This window comes from Mirounga angustirostris, unplaced genomic scaffold (assembly GCF_029215605.1).
Source record: "Mirounga angustirostris isolate CCGP_5_RB_7025 unplaced genomic scaffold, mMirAng1.0.hap1 SCAF_3, whole genome shotgun sequence".
NCBI classification, from domain to species: domain Eukaryota; kingdom Metazoa; phylum Chordata; class Mammalia; order Carnivora; family Phocidae; genus Mirounga; species Mirounga angustirostris.
The window spans coordinates 115,457,485-115,469,541 of record NW_026991711.1 but is presented as its reverse complement, the minus strand read 5'-3'; the positions used below and the strand labels follow the sequence as shown (position 1 = coordinate 115,469,541).

The 12,057-nt window shown below is 42.7% G+C and overlaps 1 protein-coding gene across 1 annotated transcript in view; it reads right to left on the bottom strand.

Moving 5' to 3' along the window:
• Positions 1-5,080, bottom strand: part of KIF5C (kinesin family member 5C) — a 174,805-nt gene extending 169,725 nt beyond the window's left edge. Inside the window, exon 1 of the mRNA XM_064586514.1 lies at positions 4,801-5,080. Coding sequence (XP_064442584.1) covers positions 4,801-4,920 — 120 coding nt within the window. The 5' untranslated portion in view covers positions 4,921-5,080. The remainder of the gene's footprint in view (positions 1-4,800) is intronic.
• Between the last annotated feature and the right edge of the window lie 6,977 nt (positions 5,081-12,057).

Sequence of the window (12,057 nt, the reverse complement as noted above, 5' to 3'; positions counted from 1 at the left end):
TAGCTCCTTTTAATTAAGAGCAATAAAGCTAAACCATATGCTCACAAGTTCACCAGAGAGAACTTGGGAAAGAGACTGCTAAAAACAGCCCACCTGGCGTCAGAACAAACCTCAATGACTGGCCTAAAAACCTAGCCTTGGGAGGATTCTGAGAAGAGGGCAGAGTAGGAAGCACTGGAAATCTTTCTCCCCACCTAGACAATTGCAGTGGTAGAAACAGTCTAGTGTAACTACTTTGGAATTGCAATAATTTTAGTCAATTTCAGCACTTAGCACAATAGCAGTTACCCCAGCCCCCAGCCCCAGCCCCGTGGCATACAGCTGCGCATATGTTCCTGGAGCAGCTTGCATACTGCTTGCAAAAGCCAGGGTTGGCAAAAAGGACACTGCCCTCCAAATATCAGAGATCTGTTCTCTGATCACTGATTACTGCTTCTGATCACAGATGTACAGACAAAGAGTTGGTGGCCATTGTCATATTTCCATACATTGTTGTAAGCCCCTCCCTCTCTGGCTAAAGTGACTGCTAGGTGATTTAAAGGACCAGTGATTTTCTTCCCCTTTCATTTTTCAGTTTTTCTCAGTTTGGGAGCCAGACATTGAAGACTAGGATATTCAAAAGCAAACTCATATATGGGGGAAATTAGAAAGTCACTGTGCATAGCCAGGGAAAAGCATAGGCTCAGAAAAGACCCGAGAAGAACTAAAGTTAACACCTCAACCTGATATTCATCATGGAGAACAGCTAAAAAACAAAAACAAAATCCAGAAAACTCTGGGAAAGGGGAAGAATTTGAGTTCCAGACTTACTACATTATTTTTTTTAATTTATTTTATTTTTTTTTAGGATTCTCTATACCCAACGTGGGGCTCAAACTTACAACCCTGAGATCAGGAGTTGCATGCTCTTCCAACCGAGCCAGTCAGGCACCCCAGACTTACTACATTATTAAATTCAAATGTCCAGTTTTCAACAACAACAACAACAAATCACAGTGCATACAAAAACAAGAAAGTATGGCCCATTCAAAGGGAAAATATAAACCAACAGAAATTGCTCCTAAAAGGCAGATCTATTAGAAAAAGACTTTAAAATAACTGTCCTAAAGATGCTCAAAAAACTAAAAGAAGTTATGGAGAAAGTCAAGAAAAACAATGTATGAACAAAATAGAAAACCTAAAAAGAAACCAAAAAGAAATTCTGGAGCTGGAAAATCACAATAATTGACATGAAAACTTCACTAGGGGGATTCAAAGGCAGATTTGAACAGGCCAAAGAAAAAATCAGCAAACTCAGAGATAGGAAAATGGAAATTATTGAGTCTGAGGTAAGGAAAGAAAAAAGGGTTAAAGAAAACTGAACAGAGCCTAAGGGAGGCTAAGGATCAAGCAGGCTAATATACACATTGTGGAAGTCTCAGATGGAGAAGATAAAGGGTAGAGAGAATTATTGAAGAAATAATGGCTGAAAATTACCCAAATTTGATGAAATACATGAATATAAACATCCAAGAAGCTCAATAAGACACATTATAATCAAACTGCCAAATGACAAAGATAAAGAGAGAGCACCAAGAAGGAAGTGACTTGTCACATACAAAGGATCCATAATAAGACTATCAGCAGATTTCTCCCTAGAAACATTGGAGGCCAGCAGGCAGTGGGCTGATATATGTGAAGTGCTACAAGAAAAAAACCTATCAACCAAGAATCCTATACCCAGCAAAACTGTCCTTCAAAAATGAGGGAGAAATTAAGTTGCCCCCAAATGAACAAAAGCTGAGGGAGTCTGTTGCCAACAGGTCTGCCCTGAAGGCGGTCCTGCAGCCTGAAATGAAAGGACACTAGACAGTAGCTTGAAGCTGCTTGAAGAAGGGCCTTAGTAAAGGTAAATACATGAGCAGTTATAAAAGCTATATTATTGTCACAATGGTCACTCCACTTTTTTTTTTCTACACAATTTAAGAGACTAATACATTTAAAAATATTATTAGTTTATCTATTTGGACATACAGTGTATAAAAATGTAACTGTAACATTGACAACTGAAAAGGGTAAGGGCTGAGCTATTAAAGGAGCAGAGTTGGTTTTTTTTTATTAGTTTCAGAGGTGGAATTCAATGATTTATCAGTTACATATAACACCCAGCACTCATTACATCAAGTGCTTTCCTTAATGCCCATCACCCTGTTACCCCTTCCCCCACCCAAGCACCTCCCCTCCAGCAACCCTGTTTGTTTCCTAGAGTTCAGCATCTCTTATGATTTGCCTCCCTCTCAATTTTCATCTTATTTTATTTTTCCTTCCCTTCCCCATGTTCATCTGTTTTGTTTCTTAAATTCCACATGTGAGTGAAATCATATGGTATTTGTTTGTCTTTCTCTGACTGACTTATTTCGCTTAGCATAATACCCTCTAGTTCCATGTCATTGCAAATGGCAAGATTTCATTCTTTTTGATGGCCGAGTAATATTCCTGTGTGTGTGTGTACCACATCTTCTTTCTCCATTCATCTGTCAATAGATATCTGGCCTCTTTCCATATTTTGGCTATTGTGGACATTGCTGCCATAAACATTGGGATGCAAGCGCCCCTTCAAATCACTATGTTTATATCCTTTGGCTAAATACATAGTAGTGTAATTGCTGGGTCATAGGTAGCTCTATTTTTAACTTTTTGAGGAACCAAGGAGCAGAGTTTCTGTATGTTTTTGAAAATCAAGCTGATATAAATTCAAATTAGAGTGCAATCACCTTAGAATGTTAATGCAATCACCATGGTAATAACAAAGAAAATAGCTAAAGAATATACACAAAAGGAAAGGAGAAAGGAACTTAAATGTTTCACTATGAAAAATAAACAAAAAGAAGATAGTAATGTTAAGTTATAAGGCAAATAGGAAAAAAAATAGCAAAATGACAGAAGTTAAGTCTCTCTTTATCAATAATTAGTTTAAATGTAGATGAGTTTCAATGTAAATGTAGATTAGTTTAAATTAGTTTAAATGTCAATAATCAGCCAAAAGACAGAGATTGGCAGAATGGGTTTTTATTTTTATTTATTTATTTATTTTTATTTTATTTATTTATTTTTTTAAAGATTTTATTTATTTGACAGAGAGAGACACAGCGAGAGAGGGATCACAAGCAGGGGGAGTGGGAGAGGGAGAAGCAGGCTCCCCGCCGAGCAGGGAGCCCGATGTGAGGCTCGATCCCAGGACCCTGGGATCATGACCTGAGCCAAAGGCAGATGCTTAACGACTGAGCCACCCAGGCGCCCCTTTATTTATTTTTTTTAAGTTCTATTTACCTAAGTAATCTCTACACCCAACGTGGGGCTCAAACTTACAACCCCAAGAGTAAGAGTCACATGCTGTTCTGACTGAGCCAGCCAGGTGCTCCAGCAGAATGGGTTTTTCAAAAATGATCTAACTATATACTGTCTGCAAGAGAGTCACTTTAGATCCAAAGACACAAATAGACTGAAAGTGAAATTATGGAAAAGGGAATTCCACGGAGACAGTAACCAAAAGACAGCAGGGGTGGCTGTGCTAGTATCAGACAAAATAACATTAAATTAGAAGCGTTCGAAGAGACAAAGAAGGATATCCTAGATAATAAAAAGTTCAATACAGCAAGACGATATGAAAATTATAAACATTTATGTACCTATTAACAGACCAGCAAAATATAGGAGGCAGAAATGGACAGAAGGTAAGGGAGAAATAGACAGCTCTGTAACACTAGGTGGAGACTTTAACACCCTATTCTCATAATGGACAGAACAACCAGACAGAAGATGAGTATGGAAACAGGTGTAAACAACAGAACACACCAAATGGAGCTAAGGGGCACATACAGAACATTCTACCCAACAGCAGAATACATTCTTCTGAAGTACACATGAGACATTTCTCAGGATAGACCACATGTTAGTTCACAAAGTCTCAATAGACTTTAAAAGATAGATACCATATAAAGTATCTTCTCTGATTACGAAGGGATAAAGTTAGAAATCAGGAACAGAGGAAAATTGGAAAGTTCACAAATCTATGAAAATGAACAGTACACTCTTAAACAACCAACGACAAGGGAAATTAAAAAATACTCTGACATGAAAGAACTTAAAGACACAACATACTAGAACTTATGGGATGCAGCCAATGCAGTGGTTAGAGGGAAATTTATACCCCAAAAAACTTATACCAAGAAAGAATAAAGATCTTCAATCAACAACCTAACCTTCCACCTTAAGACACTGGAAAAATGAAGAGCAATTAAACTCAAAGATAGCAGAAGGAACGAAATAATAAGGATTAGAGCAGAGATAAACAAAATAGAGAATAGAAAAATAAGAGAGAGATTCAGTAAAACCAATAGCCGGTTCTTCAAAAAGATCAACCAAATTGACAAAACTTTGGATCAAGAAAACCAAAGAGAAGACTCAAGTTGCTAAAATCAGAAATGAAAGAAGAGAAGCAAAAAGAATATAAAGGAATGCCAAGAACCGCATGCCAACAGATTAGATAACTTAGATGAAATGGACACATTTCTATAAAAACACAAACTACCTAATCTGACCCAAGAAGAAATTTTATTTAAAAAATTTTTTTTAAAGATTTTATTTTTTTTAAGTAATCTCTACACCCAATGTGGGGCTTGAACTTACAAACCCAAGATCAAGAGTCACATGCTCTTCCAAATAAGCAGCCAGGAGCCCCAAAAAGAAATTTTTAAAAAATACATTGCACATCCACACAATGGAAAATTATTCAGCAACTAAAAGAAATGAAGTACTCACCAGTTGAGGCAGTGTTGGCTGAGCATCTGCCATCATCTGAGCCAAGTGGCTACCCTGAGAGTTGGAACACCAGCCGGAAGACAGGGTGGCTGGGGTGCAGTAAGCTGGGGCAGACAGCATGTGGTCAGCAGGCCCGGGTCACACCTCAGGGTTTTAGGCCATGGTAAGAAGTATTCAGTAAGAGTGTTGAGTTTATTTTCAGTAGAATGGGAAGCCGTGGGAAGATTTTAAACAAGGAAGTGACTCGATCTGATTGGTATTATAGAAAGATGTGTGGAAAATGAAGGGGTATCAGGTAAATGTGGAAGTAGAATGTTATGAGATGAATTGTTGGATTTGCTCTCCCCCACCCCCCCCGGAAGATATGTAGACATCCCAACCTGCAGTACTTGTGTCTATGACTTTATTTGGAAATAAGGTCATTGCAGATACAATGAAGTAAGATGAAGTCATGAGGGTGGGCCTCGATCCAACGTGACTCATGTCCTTGCAAAAAGAGGGAAATTTGTACATAGACAGAACACACACAGAGAAGATGCCAAGGGAAGACATCAGTGTGAAGAGAGAGAGAGAGAATGGAATCATGCTGCCCGATCCACAATCCACATTCGGGGCTACCAAGAGCTGAACTTGACAAGGAAGGAACCTCCCCCAGACCTTTCAGAAGGAGCAGGGCTGATACCTAAGTTTTAGACTTCTAGCCTCGGGCCCGTGAGAGAATACATTTCTGTTGTTTAAGCTATTCAGTTTAGAAACTAAAGCACAGGTAAACCAATTAGGCAGTTACTGCAGGTGTCCAAACCAGAGAAGTAGGTCCTCAGACTGGGAGGTGTGGGAAGGGGCCTGATTCCTGACTTAATCTGAAAGCAGAGCTGACAGAAATTTGCTGATACGTTGTGTTTTGCGGACAGATGCAATATAAGAATTAGTTGGCCAGGAACGCATTTGAAGAGCACTTTGCCAGGAACTCCAAGACCAGTAAGTTTTTAAATTCTGGATCTCAAAGGGAAGAGATCAATGAAATCTCTTGACAGTTACAGGGACTGGGGAATACACCCAAGAATAAACAAGTTAGGAGTCCCTGAGGCCACAAATGCTTTGCCTGTTTCTGTGAGGCAGCATTAAGAAATGGGTCAGGCTAGAGTATGTTTAAACCAAAGTGACATGTTAGCGTCAGATACATCACTGCATGTGGTGTACCTACAAGTCTTGAGAGACTGGCGCAAGGAATGAGGCCCCTGCAAGGAGGATGATGTTGCCCTCATTAAAGATGAGGCTTACAGAAGTTAAGAAAGCTGTTCAAGACTGCATAGGAACAGCACTGCACTTGGAACCCAGGGCCACTTGACAAGAGGCCTTGGGTCTTCCGGTTATATCACGCAACCTGATCTTCTTTTTTGCTACTCAAAGTGTAGCCCATGGACCAGCAGCAGCAGCATTACCTGGGAACTGCATTGTTCAAAATGTAGGCTCTCGGGCCCCGCCGAGACCTACCGAACCAGACTCTGCATGTTAACAGGATCCACTGGTGAGCCATATGCATGTAAGAGCGTAAGAAGCACGGCTCTACATAGTCTTTAAAGGGCCTTTGATCAGGGGCGCCCAGCTGGCTCAGTCGGTGGAGCATGAGACTCTTGATCTCCCGGTTGTGAGTTGGAGGCCCTTGTTAGGTGTAGAGATTTCTTTAAAAAAAAAAAAAAAAAATCTTAAAAAAAAAATGTCCACTCCAAATCCAACTGCCTCACTTTACAGATAAGGAAACTGAGGGTCTAGCAAGCGCCCAGTGTTCCTGACTCGATGCTTGTAACAACATTGTGGACCAATGGATTGTGCTCAATCCATGTTTGAAGGTGTCACTTAAGACAGTGGGTGGGAGGGCGCCTGGGTGGCTCAGTTGGTTGAGCGACTGCCTTCGGCTCAGGTCATGATCCTGGAGTCCCGGGATCGAGTCCCGCATCGGGCTCCCTGCTCGGCGGGGAGTCTGCTTCTCCCTCTGACCCTCCTCCCTCTCATGCTCTCTGTCTCTCATTCTCTCTCTCTCAAATAAATAAATAAAATCTTTAAAAAAAAAAAAAAAAAAAAAGACAGTGGGTGGGAAAGACACAAGGAATGAGACCCCAGCAAGAAGGGGTGAACTAGGACAAAGCGTGCACACTTGCCTGGGCAGCCCCACCAGTCCTCACTCCCCATTCACCTTCTTCTAATATTTATCACTAAGTCTTAAGCTGCTTCAGCAACTCTTAGGCTTTCCACGTTCTTTAACGAGAGTGCCAGCACTTCACTTCTTGCATTGACCCCATTTCCTCCTCAATACCATTACTACTGCTCAAACTGCCAAAGTGCTTGGGCTCTGAGCTCTAATGGACAGGGGCTGCTGAGTCCTAGGGGAGCAGCAAAAACTCTGCACAGCTGGGCACGGGCGCCCAGCCCTCCCCAGCCCCTGACCCGCCGGCCCTGGCTCACCTGCTGCTCGCACCTCCCCCTGCCTCCTGACAACAGCGTGCCCAGCAGACAGGGAGCCACCCAGAGGAGCTTCCCCGCCGCAGGGGGTCTGAGGAGTGGCGAAGAAGCCAAGAAGACCCAGAAGGCCTGCAGAGCCTCAGGCCCAACCCACCGCCCCTCTGCTGGAGTCAAGAATGTCCCTGGGGCTCCTGGCCCTCCGGCTGCAGGCGCATGTGGGCCAGCCTTCCGTGCCCCTGCAGGGGAGGGCCGTGGCGAGGGGGCCCCGGGCCTGGGCCGCCAGCCGCCTTCCCTACCGGCTGGCGGTGGCTGCCTCTCGGCCTTCTGGATTCTGAATCCTGCTGCCCCTGCTCCCCGTGGTCCATTCTTGTTGCCTCCTTCTGAGCTCAGAGTCTGGACTCAGCTCCGCGGACTCAAAGAGATTCTACGGCATTCTCTAAGTTTCTGGTTGTAAAGACTAAAGGAGATAATCTATGTAAAGCTCTGGGAAAAGAAACAACGCGCCCGAGTAGCAGAGAAAAGCAGCCCCTGACCCCGGTGCTCTAGTCTGCCCCTCAGGGCAGGCCCCCTTGTTGTTAGAAGCTCTTCTGTCGCTCCCAGCTAGACTATGTTCTCCTGTTGGACGGAAATGATCTCAGAGAACATCGCCAGACCCTGGCCCTCTGATACTCTGATAGACTGAGACAAAAACATGGCCACTCGGCAACCCACGAAATACCAACACCCCGCCCCCTCCCCTCCTCCCTCCCCCACTTTCTTTCCGTGTGTGTCTCTCTCTCTTCTAAAAGGATTGACTCCTGCTTTGTTACTGATTACAGCTTTAGCCTCACTCTAGCCTGCCTTCCCTAAAGATAGTTTATTAAGATGATGCCCAATCATAGAAATGTCCCACTTCCCACAGCATCCAATCCAGAGCAAAGCCCCCATTCTTGACCGTCCCAGGAATAAACCCGTGGAAGCCTGCACCCTATCCCGGCTCTTTCTCACCATCTTCCTGAGACATCCCTGCCAGCAGAGCTGTGCCTGACAGCACAGGGAGGTGAGGCCAGGAGCAGTGTCCTCCCTGGTCCCAGACTCCTAGTTTAGCACCTGTTCAGCTATTGGTGTGCATGTATTGGCACCTCCCTTGTGGAGCACTGAGCAGCAGAGGGTGGTGCCGAGTGAGTGCAAACAGATCCATCTGAAAACACTGTCCCCTCACTGGAGGATTTTGTGACTTAATCGGGAGAAGAGAACACGCACTTGTAAGCAGGCAGGTCAGTCTGGGTAGTTTAAGGGGCATAGTTCCCCATCCCCCAGTCAGTCCGTTGCTGTTGTTCCTACTGTCTTTAACCAGATCTGGTGGAGCCACAAAGCCTTTGTGACCACATCATACTTCATGGAATATTTGTAATTTAGTTTCTCTTATTAAAAAAAAAAAAAAAAGACCCTACACACTGCTAAGAAACATGTTGATGACACAGAAACAGACACATAGGTCAATGGAACAGAATAGAGAACCCAGAAGTGGATCCACAACTCTATGGTCAGCTCGTCTTCAACAAAGCAGGAAAGAATGTCCAATGGAAAACTCTTCAACAAATGGTGCTGGGAAAACTGGACAGCCACATGCAGAATAATGAAACCGGACCACTTTCTTACACCATACACAAAAATAAATTCAAAATGGATGGAAGACCTAAATGTGGGACAGGAAACCATCAAAATCCTAGAGGAGAACATAGGCAGCAACCTCTTTGGCCTTGGCCACAGCAACATTTTACTAGACACGCTGAGGGAGGCAAGGGAAACAAACGCAAACATGAACTATCGGGACCTCATCAAGATAAAAAGCTTCTGCATAGTGAAGGAATCAATCAACAAAACTAAAAGGCAGGGGCACCTGGGTGGCTCAGTCATTAAGTGTCTGCCTTTGGCTCAGGTCATGATCCCAGGTGCTGGGATCGAGCCCCACATCGCGCCCCCTGTTCCACAGAGAACCCGCTTCTCCCTCTCCCTCTGCTGCTCCCCCTGCTTCTGCCCTCTCTCTCTCTGTCAAATAAATAAATAAAATCTTAAAAAAAAAAAAAACTAAACTAAAAGGCAGCCTACAGAATGGGAGAAGATAATTGCAAACGACATATCTGATAAAGGGTTAGTATCCAAAATCTATAAAGAACTTACCCAACTCAACACCCAAAACCAAAAAAATCCAGATAAGAAATGGGCAGAAGACATGAATAGACATTTTTCCAAAGAAGACATCCAGGTGGCTAACAGGTACATGAAAAGATGCTCAACATTGGGGCACCTGAGTGGCTCAGTCAGTTAAGCATCAGCCTTCGGCTCAGGTCATGCTCCTGGGTCCACTCTTGCTCAGGAGGAAGCCTGCTTCTCCCTCTCCCTGTCTGCCGCTCCCCCTCCTTGTGCTCTCTCTCCCTCTCTCAAATAAATAAATAAAATCTTAAAAAAAAAAAGATGCTCAACATCACTCCCCATCAGGGAAATACAAATCAAAACCATAATGAGATGCTACCTCACACCAGTCAGAATGGCTAAAATGAACAACTCAGGAAACAATAGGTGTTGGTGAGGATGCAGAGAAAGGGGCACCCTCCTACCCTGTTAGTGAGAATGCAAGCTGGTGCAGCCACTCTGGAGAACAGTATGGAGGTTCCTCAAAAAGTTGAAAATAGAACTACCCCGTGACCCTGCAACTGCACTACTAGGTATTTACCCAAAGCATACAAAAATACAAACTTGAAGGGGCACATACACCCTCATGTTTATAGCAGCACTATCAACAATAGCCACACTATGGAAAGAGCCCAGGTGTCCATCACCTGATGAATGGATAAAGATGTGGTGCATATATATACACACACACACACACACACACACAGGAATATTACTCAGCCATCAAAAACAATGAAATCTTGCCATTTGCAATGACATGGATGGAGCTAGAGTGTACTATACTAGTGAAATAAGTCAGAGAAAGACAAATACCATCTGATTTCACTCATGTGGAATTTAAGAAGCAAAACAGGTGGGGGAATAACCCATAAGAGACTCTTAACTATAGAGAACAAACTGAGGGTTGATGGAGGGAGGTGGGTGGGGGATGAGCTAAATGGGTGATGGGTAGTAAGGAGAGCACTTGTGATGAGCACTGGGTGTCACATGCAAATGATGAATCACTAAATTCTACTCCTGAAACCAATATTACACTATATGTTAACTAACTAGAATTTATTTTTTTTAAAGATTTTATTTATTTATTTGAGAGAGAGAGAATGAGAGAGAGAGGGAGAGCACATGAGACGGGGGAGGGTCAGAGGGAGAAGCAGACTCCCTGCTGAGCAGGGAGCCCAACGCGGGACTCGATCCCAGGACTCCAGGATCATGACCTGAGCCGAAGGCAGTCGCTTAACTAACTGAGCCACCCAGGCGCCCCAACTAACTAGAATTTAAATAAAAAATTAGAAAATAAAAAAATAAAAACATATTGGAAAGAAAACACTACCAAAAAAAATATGTTTAAGAGTCTATCTGAAAATCTATTCTGGACAATTTTTTCTGTCATAAAACACCTCTGATAATCAAGTTTGACATCATCAGTGGTAAGTCATTCTGGAAGTTTAGACTCTGGGTGTGATGTGATAGGAATGTCACTGAACCTGTGATCTTCCTCTCAAAAGCCCATAATCCAGTCTAATCATGATAAATACATCAAACAAGCCCAAATTGAGGGATATTTTACCTAATACGTGATCAATACTCCTCAAAACTGGCAAGGCCAACAAGAACAAGGAGAGGCTGAGAAATTGTCACAGCCAAGAGGAGTCTATGGAAACATGATGACAAAATGTCTTGCAGTCTCCTGGATGGATCCTGAAACAGGAAAAGGACTGGAGATAAAAACTAAGGAAATTTGGACAAACTTTAGACTTTAGTTAATAATAGCTGAATTGGTTCATTAATCGTGAGGACTATACCATAGTAAGGTAAGATGTTGACAATAGAGGACACAGAAATTCTCATACTGTCTTTGCATCTTTTCTGTAAATCTAAAACTGTTGTAAAATAAAAAACTTTGTAACAATGAAACAAGCAAACCAATGAACTTCCAGTGTTGCATGTTCTATGTACTATTTCCCTAAAGATAAATTCTGATCAGGTTAGTCCTTCCTACCATATGAAAACACTGGAGTAGGGGCGCCTGGATGGCTCAGTCGTTAAGCTTCCTTCGGCTTAGGTCATTATCTCAGGGTCCTGGGATCGAGCCCCGCATCGGGCTCCCGGCTCCGCGGGGAGCCTGCTTCTCCCTCTCCCATTCCCCCTGCTTGTGTTCCCTCTCTCGCTGTGTCTCTCTCTGTCAAATAAATAAATAAAATCTTTAAAAAAAATTGGAGTATGTGTGCATTACATGTGTGTATGTTTAAAGGGACAATTACTGCACTTTGATTTAAAAAAAAAAAAATCAGCCCAGCTATGGTGATGGTTTCACGGATATATACATATGTTAAAATGTACCAAACTGTACACTTGAAACATTTAAACAGTCTAAATTTTGATGCCAGAACAAACACACACCGGAGGGCCCAAACTCAATTACTTATGACCTGAGAATTTTTCTTTAAAGGGAAAAACAAACAAACAAACCTTAGCATCTTGTGGATCTTCCTCAAGACAACGCCGAATTGGCCATCTAAGGAGTATGAGCCTCCACTTCCAAATTACAGGTTTCAGCAAATCTCCATGATCTTAATTAATTCAACCACTGAAGGAATGATCCAGAGTCAGAAGAATTTTGAT